Below are 15,947 nucleotides of genomic sequence, written 5' to 3' on the forward strand. Positions count from 1 at the left end.
TTATTCCAATAATCATATTTTACATTTGTAAGAGTTCTATTTGTTTCCTTTGAATCTGTGTGTGTGTGTATATATATATATATATATATATATATATATATATATATATATTTTTTTTTTTTTTAAAAGTATATTTTATTGATTTTTTTTTTTTACAGAGAGGAAGGAAGAGGGATAGAGAGTTAGAAACATCGATGAGAGAGAAGCATCGATTAGCTGCCTCTTGCACACCCCCTACTGGGGATGTGCCCGCAACCAAGGTACATGCCCTTGACCGGAATCGAACCTGGGACCCTTCAGTCCGCAGACCAATGCTCTATCCACTGAGCCAAACCGGTTTCGACTGAATCTGCTTATATTTTCATCAAGATTATTTGCCCTTATATTTACAATCACTTTTTATATTTGAATAGAAGCCCGGTGCATAAAATTCATGAGCGCGCATGTGCGCGCGCGTGTGTGTGTCCCTCAGCCCAACCTGCACCTTCTCCAATCTGAGATCCCTTGAGAGCAGTCAGATACTCCTCTCATAATCCAGGACTACTGGCTCCCAACTGCTCACCTGCCTGCCTGATCACCCCCTAACCACTCCACTGCCAGCCATATCGATGCCAAACGGCTCCCCTGCCAGCCTGATTGCCCCTAACTGCCCTTCCCTTCAGGCCTGGTTTTTCCCAACTGCCCTCCCTTGCCACGCTGGTTGCCACTAACTGCCTTACCCTGCAGGCCTGATTGCCCCCAACTGCTCTCCCCTGCCAGCCCTCTTGTGTCAACATGGGTGGGGGGGGCGGCATATTGTGTGTTAGAGTGACGGTCAACTTGCATATTATCTTTTTATTATATAAGGTAATGCCAAATATATATAGTCTATTGCATGTATCAACTATTATTCACAGTCATGCATCCCATTATGCTTTCGAAATCTAATTTCTTTACAGGGATTTTAGCTATGGTTATTCTCCCTGGAGAGAAATAGAGGTTCTCTAGACTGATTACTCCACACCCATAATTCAAATTAATAGTATGCTCACTAACTAACTGCTGTTCTTTATTTCCCCTAAAAACAGTTCCGGAGGAAATTCTTCCCTTAGGCAAGATTTCTAATCTCTCTATATAAAAAGGCAGTGACTGTAACAACCAAAGGCTCAACTGAACACTGGAAGTCAGTTCTGAAGTCGGGGCTGGGTTGCTGAGGCGACCCAGCACTGACTGCCGAGGGGGCTGCTGCCTTGGAGAGAGGAATGGAAAGAGCAGCAGAGTTTGATCAAGTCTTTGTGGCAGCTGTTGATCAGCCCTTGTCTCTCTCCTTCCCTCCAGGCCTCCAAGGTGGCTGCTGATCAGTCCTGCCTCTCTGACTGGCATAGAAACTGACCGATCAGAACGTAATCTGGTTGAATTGCCAAGATAGAACCTAAAGTGGGGGCTGAGGAAGGGTTTTAAGGCAGTTGGGGTGAGATCAGGCTGGCAGGGGAGGGCAGTTGAAGGCAAGATCAAGCCAGCAGGAGAGGGCAGTTAGTGGTGATCACGAAGGCAGGCAGGAAGAGGGGTTAGGGGCAATCAGGCAGGAATGCAGGTGAGTGGTTAGGAGTCAGCAGTCTCAGATTGTGAGAAGGAAGTCTGACTGCCGGTTTAGGCCTGATCCCAAGGGGTACCCAATTGCAGAGGGCACAGGCTGGGCTGAGGGACCCCTCCCATCACCCTCTCACCCATGCATAAATATTGTGCACCAGTCGACAGTAGTATTGTAAAAATTCTCTTTTTAAGAGCACACCTGAAATCTTAACTAAGGAAGGAAAATTTTAAGGAACTGAGTTTCAATAATGTCCACTTCATAATGACTTAGCATGAATATTAATTTTATAATCTAGTTTTGTAGTATCCTTTGCCTTTCCCCTTTTTTAGCTTTAAAAAAAATTGGTAAAAAGACATAAAATGTATCTTTTAATAATCCACTCATCTGCTGATGGCATTTAGGCTGTTTCCAAATCTTAGCTATGGTGAATTGTGCTGCTATGAACATAGGGGCACATATATCCTTTCTGACTGGTGTTTATAGTTTCTTGGGAGATAGTCCTAGAATTGGGATTTCTGGGTCAAATGGAAGTTCCATTTTTGATTTTTTGAAGAATGTATACACCGAGTGACCAGATGATTATGTGTTCAGAGATCATAGTCATTTGGCCACTCAGTGTATATCCATATAATAAAAGGCTAATATGCAAATTGTACCCTTGACCAGGAGTTAGACCAACAGGCAGGCCGGCCAACCGCCCATGTCCCCTCCCACTGGCCAGGCTGGCTTGATCCCACTCATGCATGAATTCATGCACCGGGACTCTAATACACACACACACACAGAGTGGCCAGATTATTATGGGTTCAAAGATCATAATAATCTGGCCACTCAGTGTGGGGATTGGTTAGGTATGTACACATATAATACCTTAATAAAAAAAATGAGAAAAAAAATAATCTGGCCACTTAGCATATACGGTTTTCCACAGTGGCTGTACCAGTCTGCATTCCCACCAGCAGTGCAAAGAGTTCCGTTTTATCTACATCCTTGCCAGCATTTGTCTTTTGTTGATAGACATTCTGACAGGAATGAGATTGTACCTCATTGTTTTTTTTATTTGCATCTCCTGGATGATTAGTGAATTTGAGCATGTTTTCATGTGTCTCGGCCTTCTGTATGACCACTTTTGAAAAGTGTCTATTTAAGTCCATTATCCATTTTTTAATTGGATCATATTCCTTTTGTTAAGTTGTATAAGTTCTTTATAAGTTTTGGAGATTAGGCCCTAATCAGATATAACATTGGCAAATATGTTCTCCCATGCAGTGGTTTTCTTATTGTTTTGTTGATGGTTTCTTTTGTTGTGCAGAGTTTTGTATTTTGATTTATTTTCTCCTTAGTTTCCATAGCAATCAGACAAGAAGAAATAAAAGGCATCCAAATTGGAAAAGAAGTAAAACTGTTAACTATTTGCAGAAGACATAATATTGTACATAGGAAACCCTATAAAATCCATAAAAAACAAAACAAAAACTACCAGAATAAATGAATTTGGAAATGTAACAAGATATAAAATTAATACCTGGAAATCTACAGCTCTTTTATAAACCAATTAGACGTCCAGTGCATGAATTCGTGCTTGGCCTTTGGGATCAGGTGGAAAGTGGCTCTCCAATATCTCCTGATGGATCCTGGATTGGTAGAGGGCACAGGCTAGGTCAAGGACCCCACTGCTACATAATCAGGACCAGGGAGGGTTGAAGGAGACTGACCAGCAGGGGAGGGAGTGCAGGACACTACAGGGCATTTTGGGCCCATGTTGCTCAGCCTGGATCAGCCAGACCCCAGCAACAAGCTCACCCACTGGATGAAGTATCTGCCCCCTGATGGTCATTGCATGTCAGCAAGTGGTTGTGTGGCCTTAGCATATCATTAGCATACTGGAAGCCTCGTGCATGAATTCATGTACAAGTGGGATCCAGTTGGCCTGCCCAATTTGGGCCCATTGGCAGGGCCAGCCTTGGGGAGAGACTACAGGTGGTTGGTCAGCGGGCCCCACACCTGACCGGGGAGGGGGCGTGGTAATTGGGAAGCTGATTAGAGCCGGAATCAGGCCGCTTGGCTGCCGCCGTTCACATCATAGTCACCAGTTTTTCTGGTCATTCTGCCATTCCGGTTGCTGGGCTTTTATACACACACACACACACACACACACACAAACACACACACACACACTAGAGGCCCGGTGCACAAAATTTTTGTGCACGGGGGGAGGGGGTAGGGGTGGGGAAAGGAAGTCTCTCAGCCCAGCCTGCACCCTCTCCAATCTGGGACTCCTTGGGGGATGTCCAACTGTCCATCTAATATCCCTCTCACAATCTAGGACTGCTGGCACACAACTGCTCACCTGCCTGCTTTCCTGATTGCCCCTAACTGCTTCTGCCTGCCAGCCTGATCACCCCTAACCACTCCCCTGCCTGCCTGATTGATGCCTAATTGCTCCCCTGCCAGACTGTTTGCCCCTAATTGCCCTCCCCTGCAAGGCTGGTCACCCCAACTGCCCTCCCCTACAAGGGTGGTCACCCTAACTGCCCTTCCCTGCAGGCCAGGTACCCCCCAACTCTCGCCTGCAGGACTGGATCCCCCCAACTGTCCTTCCCTGCAGGCCCGGTCACCCCCAACTTCCTTCCTCTGCTGGTCTGGTCACCCCTAACTGCCTTCCCCTGCAGGCTTGATCATTCTCAATAGCTCTCCCTTGCAGGTCTGGTCTCTCTCAAATTCCCTCCCCTGCTGGCCATCTTTACCTTTTTCTTCTTCTACCACTTCTTAAAGAATATCTTTTAGCATTTCATATAATACTGGTTTGATGGTGGTGAACTCCTTTAGCTTTTTCATATCTGTGAAGCTCTCTATCTGCCCTTCAATTCTGAATTATAGCTTTGATGGGTAGAATAATCTCGGTTGTAGGTTCTTGCTATTCATCACTTTGAATATTTCTTGCCACTCCCTTCTGGCCTGCTTTCAAGATTCTCTTTGTCTTTTGCCATTGGCATTTTAATTATGATGTATGGTGGTATGGTCCTCTTGTTTGGGGTTATGTGAGCTTCCTGAACTTGTAAGTCTATTTCTTTCACCAGGCAGGGAAAGTTTTCTGTCATTATTTCTTCCAATGGGCCTTCAATATCCTGCTCTCTTCTTCTGGCACCCCCAAAATCTGGATGTTGGTATGCTTAAAGCCGTCCCAGAGACTCCTTACACTACCTTCACACTTTTGGATTCTTCTTTCTGCCTCTCTGGTTGGGTGTTTTTTACTTCCTTATATTCCAGATCTTTGATTTGACTCTTGGGATACATTGATCTACAGTTGACTTTCTTTTCTTTTTTCTGCTTTGTTTTGTTTATTTTTTTTTTCTTTTTTTTTTTTAATGTTTTTATTTTTCATATTATTACAAATGTTCCTTCCCCCACTCCCCCACCATTGCTCTCCTCCACCAGGTTCCCACCCCACCCTCTGCCCTTTCCCCTCTCCCCATTGTCCTCATCCATAGGTGCACAGTTTATGTTCAGTCTCTTCCCACGCCCCCCTCTCCCCTTTTCCCCAAGAATCGTCAGTTCACTCCCCTTCCATACCTCTGATTCTATTATATTCAACAGTTAATATTGTTCATCAGATTTTTTTAATTTCCTTGGTTTTTAGATTCACTTGTTGATAATTACGTATTTGTTGTTCATAATTTTTATCTTTGTTTACTTTCTCTTCTGAAAGAACCCCCTTCAGCAATTCATATAATTCTGGTTTGGTGGTGATGAACTCCTTTAGCTTTTTTTTATTAGTGAAGCTCTTTATCTGGCCTTCGATTCTGAGTGATAGCTTCGCTGGGTAGCTTATTTTTGGCTGTAGGTTCTTGCTATTCATCACCTTGAATATTTCTTGCCATTCCCTTCTGGCCTGCATGGTTTCTGTTGAGAAGTCAGCTGACAATCGTATAGGTGCTCCTTTATAAGTTACTACCTTCTTTGCTCTTGCTTCTTTTAATATTCTCTCTTTATCTTTTGCTCTTGGAATTTTAATAATGATGTGTCTCGGTGTGGTCCTCTTTGGATTCCTTTTGTTTGGAGTTCTGTGCACTTCCTGGACTTGTAAGTCAAATTCTTTCACCAGGTGGGGGAAGTTTTCTGTCACTATTTCTTTCAGTATGTTTTCGATATCTTGCTCTCTCTCATCTTCTGGAACCCCCATAATTCTGATGTTGGTTCGCTTGAAGTTGTCCCAGAGGTTTCTTACATTATCTTCAATTTTCTGGATTCTCTTGCCTTCTAGCTTCTGTGGAGGAGTGTCTTCTGGCTCTTTATGTTCCAAATCTTTGACTTGATTCTTGCGATCTTCCCTTCTGTTTTTAGGACTCTGTAGAATATTTTTTATTTCAGACAATGTATTCTTTATTTCTTGTTGTTCCCTTATCATTTCTTGATGGTCTCTTTTCATATCCTCATAGGCCTTATCCATCTTTTCTAGGAAATTCTTGAAAAACCTTATAAGCGTAGATTTGAACTCTATATCCAGACGCTTTTTGTCCTCCATTTCTTTCGTTTGTGATCTATTTTGTTGTCGCATTTCGCAGTTACAGATGGGACGGGGTTTCAGGGTGGAGCCTGCAGCTTTGGCTTCCGTCAGCCCCGCCCTATGTGGGTCCTTCAGTGCTCGCTGCCGGCGCCTCTGAGAGAAAGGTGCCCTCGATTTTCGCCTGCTGCCAAACAGTCTATGCTCTCCCCCAATGAGCCCGGTATTGGGGTTCAGTTCAGTTGGAAGTGGAGTTGGAGGTGGCGTTCACAGCAGTCTGGAGCCCCAGTCTCCTTCCCGTCAGGGCAATCCCGCGGCACAGCCGACCGTCTCTTCTCTGGGGACAGTGTGCGCGCCTCTGGGACCTCCTTTCTCCGCTACCCCGGGGTTCCGACTTACAGCCCAGCTCCCTATGGCTGAGCCTGAGTCCCCGGGGTCTGGCCTAGAACTGGGGTTCAGAGCAGTCAGGGGCCCAGCACAGTCGGAGTTTTCTCTCCTTCCCGCTTGGGAACGCCCGCCAGGCACTCGGCCTCCCTCCTCTCCGGCTCCGTCCTCTCCGCGCGCGCCGCGTGTCTCCGTACCTTAGGCTTTTACAGCTCCTCCGTGCTTCCTTCTGGTTTTCTCCTTGCTTCTTGTTGTAGGATTTCCAGTCAGTCGACTTTCCTGTAGTTCTGGGTAATGTCCATTTTATATTTTAGTTGTATTTTATTAAAATTGTTGTGTGCGGCTGCGGCTAGTTGCCTACCCGAGCAGCCATCTTGGATTCTCCTTCTACAGTTGACTTTCTGTATATCCTTTATTTCAGACAGTATATGATTAATTTCTGACTGGTCCTTTTCCATCTTTTTGGCATTCTCATTAAGGTCCTTGAAGGTCTCTTCAAGTTTCTCAGTGGTTTTTAGAAGATTCTTGAGTAACCTTATGAATGTGGTTCTGAACTGTGTAGTCCAATAGTTTGCTTTCCTCCATTTCTCCCATTCGTGACATGCTTCTGTTGTCTCTGCATTTTGGCTGCCTCCCTGTGTTGATGGAATGACTTTGTGTGGTAGGTGACCTATAGGGGCCAGTAACTCAGCCTCCCCAATCACCCGAGGTGGTCACTCTTGGTACACCCTTTTATGGGCTGAGTGCAAAGTCTTGGTGTAGTTAAGCCTTGATTGCTGTTGGTACACTGGGAGGAACTGACCTCCAGGCCAATTGGCTGTGAGGACCCGCTGTGTCTAGAACTGCTGCGCTGCAGACACGCCTATGGTGCAGGCCTTGTTTCAGTGGGGCTCTGGTGCTCACTGAGTCCGCCTCCTGAATGTGTCACTTATGGATGTGCGGAGTTGAAATCTGGTGTCTCACACTGACCACTAGGTACACTGGCTTCTGGATCTCCTATGGGGTGCAGTTCAGCTACTGTCTGAGGCCACCCTGCAGGAGCTACAGCGAGAACCACAGTCCTCTCCTCCCTGCTTGGAGCTTGGAGGCTTTGGAGCTATCTGCACCAGGTTGCAAGTTTGTTAGGTTAAACTACAATAGAAAAGGCCATTCATATGCAAAAGCCATTGTATGGAGCTTGGGTGTGGCAAACAGCGATGGCTGGCAGTGAGCTGTCTGCCTCTCTGATGGGTCCCCAGGTCTCGTGCCTCAGCACAGCAAACAATTATTCTTGCGCGCAGCTCTGCAAGCAAGCCACCCTCACTTTCTGATCCGATGGCAGACAGTCCAGCTTCTCCCCAGAAACTGGATTTCAGAGAGATTGGGAGCTTGTCTCTCTTCTGGCTAAAGAAAGCAACACCTGACACCAGCTGGGATCTGCCACCAGCCCGTATGGTGCGCGCACACCTGTACCTCAGTTTTTCAGCATTTGTGCACTAAATGCTCTTTCCTCTTTTCATCTAGTTGTAGAACTTCCACTCAGCCAGCTTTCCTGTGGTTCTGGGTGATAGATGTTTTGACTTTTAGCTGTAGTTTTGAAATTGTTGTGCAGGGCAGCAGTTTAGATGTTTATCTACACTGCTATTTTGGATATCCAGTTTTATTTTTCTTGAGATTACTCACCAGTATCTATGGTTTTTCAATATTTGTTCACTGTTTACCCACTATTACAACGTAAACTCCATGAAGAAGTATCTTATTTTATTTACCACTATATTTCCACAACAGTGCCGGGCAGAGAATGGGTGCTCCAAAAACATGTTGATTTAAAGAACAATCTATAACATATTATTACTAATCTTGCAGGTATTGAAACTAAGCCACAAACATAAATTTTGGACCTGTCTGCATAAATTAAAACTCAAACTGACAATAGTGACCCAATAATAACCCCACTGAAAATTACAGTGGGATTATATAATAATTCCACTTAAAAAAAAATAAAGAAAAGAAATGAAAGCTACAGTTATCATGTAGAGGAATTTAAATCTAGCACTGGAATTAAAACATGCTAAATCTTACAAGTTGGATATACTACCTAGACTAAGACAAAGGCTAACTCTGCAGCATAAATGCACTAAGAATTTTAGAATGAAGAAACAAGGAAGGTAGGAATTGGTTTAACTTTTTAAGAAATAGAAGGTACTACAGAGGAATAGGAGTAAACATGCACATTGAGCCCAGCCAGTGTGCCTCAGTGGTTGAGTGTCAACTCATAAACCAGGAGGTCACAGTTCGGTTCCCTGTCAGGGGAAATGCCCAAGTTGTGGGGCTCAATCCCTAGTATGTGTGTGCAGGAGGCAGCTAGTCAATGATTCTCTCTCATCATTGATGTTTCTATCTTCTCCCTTTTTGAAACCAATAAAAAGATATTTAAAAGAAAGCTTTGAAAAAAAAAAATAAAGCTTTAAAAATACATTTATTTAAAAGAAAATAAATATTGGTCAGTATTCAGACAAGCCAAATGATGTTAACACATGACACAACAGGCTCAACTTATAAATATAACTGCTACATAACACATCTAAAGCCAGTTTTTATCCGTTGCTATAATTTCATTACACTAAAACTATGACTAGAACCCAAGCTTGAGAAAACGCTTTGCCTTCATAATAGTCTAGATGTATATAGTTTCAAAGAGCTGAAAAAAAAAAAAAAATCTCTAAGGCTTTTCCTGAACACATTTTATTTGTGTTCAAAATAATTTCTGTGAAAATAGTTGTCATCAATACTTTTAAGTTTTTCTCCATTCTATATAAGGAACTTAGCAGAAATGGGAACAGGCAAAAGAATGAAAGGAAGACACACAATGAAAAAATACCAGTGTTTTAGCAGGAATGCAATGGCAATGAGACGGGATCTAGATGAATAAAGAAGGCAGAATAGAATTTACAAGTTAAAAGTTGCCAGAAACAGCTTAAATGACAGAACCCAGTTTGATGTGGTTTTGGCTATCGGATCACTATTACCATGCCACGTATTTCTTCTGGACTACACAGAAAGCCCATATACCTTCCACTGCCTTGACCTTTTCCTCCAACTCTCTTTTCTTCTCTTCCTTTAGCATCTGCTCTTGCTCCTTCTTCTGCACTGCTATAAGAAGTTGACGTTCTTCTTCCTCCTCTTTGCGCTTCTGTTTTTCTATTCTGGTAATCATAGGAGTCTCCTGTGAGGAGCCAGTAAGTGTAGAGTTAAAATACAACAATGTAAGATCAGTTCTTCACTCTGAGTTAAGATTTTATTTTTATGAAATTCAATCTATTTAATAAATAATATTAGGTAGTTAGAGAATGTATAACATACTTCCAAATTCGTTTTTATCACCTAAAGAATATATATAATATATGTAAACATACTAACATTAAAAAACACCAGAGATTTTAAAAAGGGTACAATGGTTTACATAATTTGTAGTGTTTGGGAGGTAATACTATGAAGAATACACGTAACTGGAGAGGCAAATTGAAGCAGCTCAGAGACCTTTCTTACAGCTTTAATATTTGACAAAAGTAAAACCTTAAAAAGTATTGTCATCTAAGTAAAAGGATGAAAAATATTCTCTAGACAGAAAACAGACTTAGAATTTAAAAAATGTGCATCACTCTAAAACCCTTAACTTTTATACTTTTCTTTAGTAGTAAAACAAAATAAAATTAGGGGGATGGTAGTAAGGACCACTTTTTTTTGCCTTAAATACACTGAGAATTTGCCTAAAGAATCTAATAAAAGAAAAGGTAAACACACACACACACACACACACACACACACACACACACAAACAGGACAACTACACTTTATTGAACATTTATTCTGTATATTTCCCAAAATAAATAATGTTTTGACTCACTAAGTCAGAGAAAAGGGATCTAGGGGACAGGGTCAGAGGGTTAACTGGGGACCAGATGCTGCTGTCCACTGTTCCCTGGTTGTAAGCCTCCTGGGTGTCTCAAGTTTAGGAGGTGCATACCTGGGGGGAAGGGGGAATGAAGGGAGGGAAAGACAGGCATGCTTTTTTTTTTCCCCCCCTAAAAGATCTTTTCAATAGGAAGAAGATATAAGACTCTTTATGCAGATAAATATTTAAAAGTTTCATGCTATGGACTGTTCAAAAGATTTTAATGTGAGGAAAAAAGTGAATATAGATTCCCATTTACATATGTCATAATTAAATACTAAAACTGCTGATTAAGCCGAAACCGGTTTGGCTCAGTGGTAGAGCGTCAGTCTGCGGACTTAAACGTCCCGGTTCGATTCCGGTCAAGGGCAAGTACACTGGTTGAGGGCACATCCCCTGTAGAGGGTGTGCAAGAGGCAGCTGGTCGATGTTTCTCTCTCATCGATGTTTCTAGCTCTATCTCTCTCCCTTCCTCTCTGTAAAAAATCAATTAAGACAAACAAACAAACAAAAAATATAAAACAAAAAAACCCTGCTGATTAAAATTTTGTATCATTTTCTTTATAGAACTTAAAACTAGTTTTGACTCTCCATTTGATTCAGATTTTGGAAGTTGTTATGCCTAGATAGCCTTTGGTAAAGTAATTTTTTTTTTAATTAAATTATTTTCTGTGTACATATTTTAACATTGCCCCCCCCTTCCCATACATACCCTCCCTCCCCAGAGTTTTGTATCCATTGGTTGTACTTATATGCATGTATACAAGTCCTTCGGTTGATCTCTTATCTCCCCAAGATCTCCCCGCTGTAATTTTACAGTCTGCTTGTTGCTGGTAAAGTAATTTTTATCATTTAAATTCTATAAGCCTAACTTAAAAGGAGTTTGCTATCCAACAGTAAAATCTGGAATGAGAGGTAAAAATGAAACTAACAAAAATTAACCATTATTATTGCACACATAATACTGTACTCATAAGGAACCTCAAAACATAAATAGAATTAAAGTTCACCAAACTCTTTATCCTATAACTGGAGTAGATATGCTAGATACTGTTTCTGAAATGAGGATGGTCCTGGCATTAAGCAAGGACAATTCTTCTGAAGAATTGATCCTAATAGTCAAAAAAGTACCTTTGCTGCAATGCATGAGGTACCATTCCCTTTACCACCTCTCTCCACGTCCTTATTTAGTCCAACTTTTAGGCAGAGTCTTTCCTCAGCTGAGAAGTTATGATGTAATTAGAGTTAATAAGCCAAAGCAAACCAAAATAATTACTTTTGCTTCTTTCAGTCATATAGAGACTCCAAGCTGATACTACCTTCCTATATAATAGGTAATATGCAAATTAACTCTCATGCCCTCACAAGTAGCTGCCTAGGACCAAGCTGGCAGGGGGATTAGTGAGGGTCGACCAAACAGCAGGCTGCATGGGGGGCAGTTAGGGGTGAATAGGCTGGCAGGGAGGGCAGTTAAGGGTGACCAGGCAGGCAGGTGAGTGATTAGGAGTCAGCAGTCCAGGATTGTGAGAGGGATGTCCTACTGCCAGTTTAGGCCCAATCATCAGGATTGGGTCTAAATAGGCTGTTGGACATCACCTGAGGGGTACCAGATTGGAGAGAGTGAAGGCTGGGCTCAGGGGATTCTAGTTAATATATAAATTCATATGATGGGGGGAAAGTAGGAGACAGAGGAAAACTAAGTTGTGTCAAAGGAATTATTTCATTCAAAAAAAACTACTACTTTCTATAAATGAGACACATAAAAAAGAAAAATGGGCACATATTTACATGTAACAATAATATGTGTGCATTCTGTGCCTCTATGATAAAAGGACAGATGGTGAAAACATATTCTTCATTCAAAGAGTACAACAGGATATTAATAGGACCAAGAATTGTAATAAGGACTAAAGAGATGCAAGCCAATGACTCATAAATAGATATATCAAATCACCAGAGTCACCTGGAAAACAACATGAAGACATTTCAAACTTTCAGTCAATGGAAGGAGAAAAAGGGAAAGAATAGATAACTATATAAATATTTACAATATACAAATTATTTTTTATTTTTAAAATATATTTTATTGATTTTTTAGAGAGGAAGGGAGAGGGATAGAGAGCTAGAAACATCGATGAGAGAAACATCGACCAGCTGCCCCTGTCCCCGCACCTCTCCCCACTGGGAATGTGCCCGCAATCAATGTACATGCCCTTGCAGGAATCGAATCTGGGACCTTTCAGCCCACCGACCGACACTCTACCCTCTGAACCAAACCGGTTTCGGCTATAAATAATTTTTATAACAAACATGATTTATTATTCTTAGTATGTAATGATGTCTTACAAACAGTAGCCATCCCTGAACAAACAAAACATATAGAAGATAACTAAGCCATCCACATCAATGATTAAAAGGGAGAGCACAATACAATCGCTTTTTCACTTATAAAATTGTTAAAAATGATACAAAGCAACACATTGTAAAGGCTGGTAAACATGTCTTCTGGAGGACAATTTGTACGTATGTATCAGGAACTTATAAAGAGTACTACTTATAAAATGAGATAAGCAAAAAAGTTTTTGTGGTAGATTAATAGGTGATATTATATACTCAACACAACCAACAAAAATTTCATTTCTACCCTGGCCAATGTGGTTCAGGAGTTATTAATAGTATCTTGCCGAAACTGGTTTGGCTCAGTGAATAGAGTGTCGGCCTGTGGACTGAAAGGTCCCAGGTTCGATTCCGGTCAAAGGAATGTACATGGTTATGGGCACATCCCCGGTAGGGGAGGGTGTGCGCAGGAGGCAGCTGGTCTATGTTTCTCTCTCATCGATGTTTCTAGCTCTCTATCTCTCTCCCTTCCTCTCTGTAAAACATCAATAAAATATATTTTAAAAAAAAGTTAGTGTCTGCCCATGCATGGAAGGGTCATGGGTTCAATTCCCAGTCAAGAGCAAATACCTGGTTTTTTGCAGGTTTGATCTCTGGCCATGCTGGGGCAAATGGAGGGGGCAACCAACTGATGTGTCTCTCACATAGATGTTCCTGCTCTCTCCCTTCCACTCTCTAATAAATGGAAGATTAAAAAATGGTGGTAGTAAGTGGAAATTACACTGACAGTTTCTTAGGACTATACTGGAAATACAACTAAAATATAGGAAAACCACCCTGAAAAATGATCTTAAGACCAGCTGGAGAGAACCCTGACAACCAAGGAGGGAAAGTGGAGAAAGCACAGACTAGTAGTAAGTGCAGAGGCATGGAAGGGCTAGAAGAGCTCTCACAGAAAACTCTGTGGTCTAAACCCAACCTGGGCTCCCCAGCCCAAAGCACCAAAACTGAGAAAGGTGACCACGTAACATCTGGCTGTGAAAAACAGCAGAATTGCTGTCTGCCAGTGAGAAACTGCTGGAAATGCAGACACCCTCTTAAAGGGTCAATGCAAAAAATTTCATGTGCAGCCATTCACCTTGGGTTCTGGCAGAAAAGACTGGAGCTCTCTGAAGAGACTCCAATATTAGGGGCCTGGGATTGAAGATTGGAGGGCAGCCACCCAAGTTTTCTTTGCTGGTGGACATTTGCTATCTAGGCGGTTTTGTCTGAGGGTAAGGCACCCCACCTGTGGTCTATAGCATGAAGCTAATCAAAACTGAGTGTTCATTGGACTGCAGGCAGAGGAGGATCTCCAGAGGCTTTGAGTCTTTGCCTGATCTCCTTCTGGACCCAGGACTAGGAAAAGCAGACTCTAATGCACATCTTGGTCCTTGCCAAAAACAACTAGTACCAGCAGTGGGAGCCACAAGCTGTGGATTGCTGTTATCCACAAAGAGGGTACTCAGAGCCAGTCACAAATAGCATCTGAGATTGTCATGCACTAGAGATTGGGAGTCATAGCAGACCTAACTAATACATAGACACAAACTCAAAGAAGCAGCCATAATGGGGAGACAAAAACAACAACAGCCAAACCAAAGAACAAGAGAATTCTCCAGAAGAAGAACTAAATGAAATGGAGCTATCAGAAATAGAGTTCAGAATAATGATGGCAAGGGTGGTCAACAGCATTAGAAAAGATACAGTGACTATAAAGAATAACATAGCACTAATAAAGAAAAAGCGGGAAGAAATCAAAACAGATTAAGGGAAGCTGAGGATAGGATCAATGAAATCACTCAATCAGAGAACCAAAAGGAAAAACAACTAAAAAACCAGAAGGACAGCCCTAGCTGATTTGGTTCAGTAGATAGAGCATTGGCTTGAGGACCAAAGCATCCTGGTTCAATTCCAGTCAAGGAACACGTACCTCAATTGGTTGAAGGCTCCTCCCTGGCCTGGGCCTGGCAGGAGGCAACCAATCAATGTGTTTCTCTCACGTCGATGATTCTCTGTTTTCCCCTCTCTCTTCCACTCTCCCTAAAAGTCAATAGGAAAAAAAATCCTCGTTTGAGGATTAACAAAACAAAACAAAATAAAACCATAGGAGGACAACTTAAGGGAGCTGTGGACCAACGTGAATGCAACAATATTCACATCATAAAAGATCCAGAAGGGGAAGAAAATGAGTGAGGAATAGAGACTGTGTCTGAAAAAATAATGGCAGAAAACTTCTCTATCCTGGTAAAGGAAAAAGTCACACAAGTTCAGGAGGCACAGAGTCCCAAACAAGAAGAACCTAACCAGGTCCTTGGCCAGGCACATCATAATTAAACTGCCAAAAATTAAAGATAAGAGAATCTTAAAGGCAGTAAGAGAAAAGCAATTTATTACTTACCAAGGAACTCCATAAGACTGTCAGCTGATTTCTCATCAGAAACTATAGACCATAGGGAATGTCATGAAATATTCAAGGTAATGAAAAGCAAGGATCTGAAATGAAGATTATTATACTCAACACTGCTATCATTAAAAACAGATGGTGAAATAAAGAGCTTCCAGACAAAAAAAGCTAAAGGAGTTTATCACCACTAAACCAGCACTACAAGAAATGCAAAAGGGACAGGTGTAATGAGGAGAAGAAATAGAAACACAGGCATAAAGAAGTAAAGTGGCAATAAATAAGTACCTATCAATAGTAACATTAAATACTGCAATAAAAAGATATAGGGCAGGTAAAATGAATAAAAATCCCACACATGACCCATTTATATGCTGTCTATAAGAGACCCACCTCAGAATAAAAGACTCACACAGGATGAGAATGAAGGCATGGTAAAAAGTTTTTCCATGTAAATAGACATGAAAAAAAAAAAAAAAAAAAGCTGCGGTAGTAATACAAAATAAGTGACAAAATAAGACTTCAAAATGAAGGCCATCAAAGAGATTATAAAGGTCACTACATAATACTTAAGGGACCAATTGAATAAGAGGATATATCTCTGGCAAACATATATGCACCCAATACAGGAGCACCTAAATATCTAAAAACAAAAACAAAACACACACACACACACACACACACACACAAAAAAACACAAACAAACAAAAAAACAAAACAAAAAACAAACCAAAAAGCAACTAGAGGGCTTAAGGGAGAGGTCAACAGCAAT

The 15,947-nt window shown here is 41.7% G+C and overlaps 1 protein-coding gene across 2 annotated transcripts in view; it reads right to left on the reverse strand.

The window, feature by feature from the left end:
• CECR2 (CECR2 histone acetyl-lysine reader) overlaps nt 1–15,947 on the reverse strand; it is a 209,816-nt gene that overhangs the window by 19,487 nt on the left and 174,382 nt on the right. For both annotated transcript variants that reach the window (XM_084878526.1, XM_084878525.1), the window contains exon 8: nt 9,513–9,666. In XM_084878526.1, coding sequence (XP_084734652.1) covers nt 9,513–9,666 — 154 coding nt within the window. The remainder of the gene's footprint in view (nt 1–9,512; nt 9,667–15,947) is intronic.

The sequence above is a fragment of the Pipistrellus hanaki genome (genome assembly GCF_964339955.1).
Source record: "Pipistrellus hanaki genome assembly, chromosome: 3".
Lineage (NCBI taxonomy): Eukaryota > Metazoa > Chordata > Mammalia > Chiroptera > Vespertilionidae > Pipistrellus > Pipistrellus hanaki.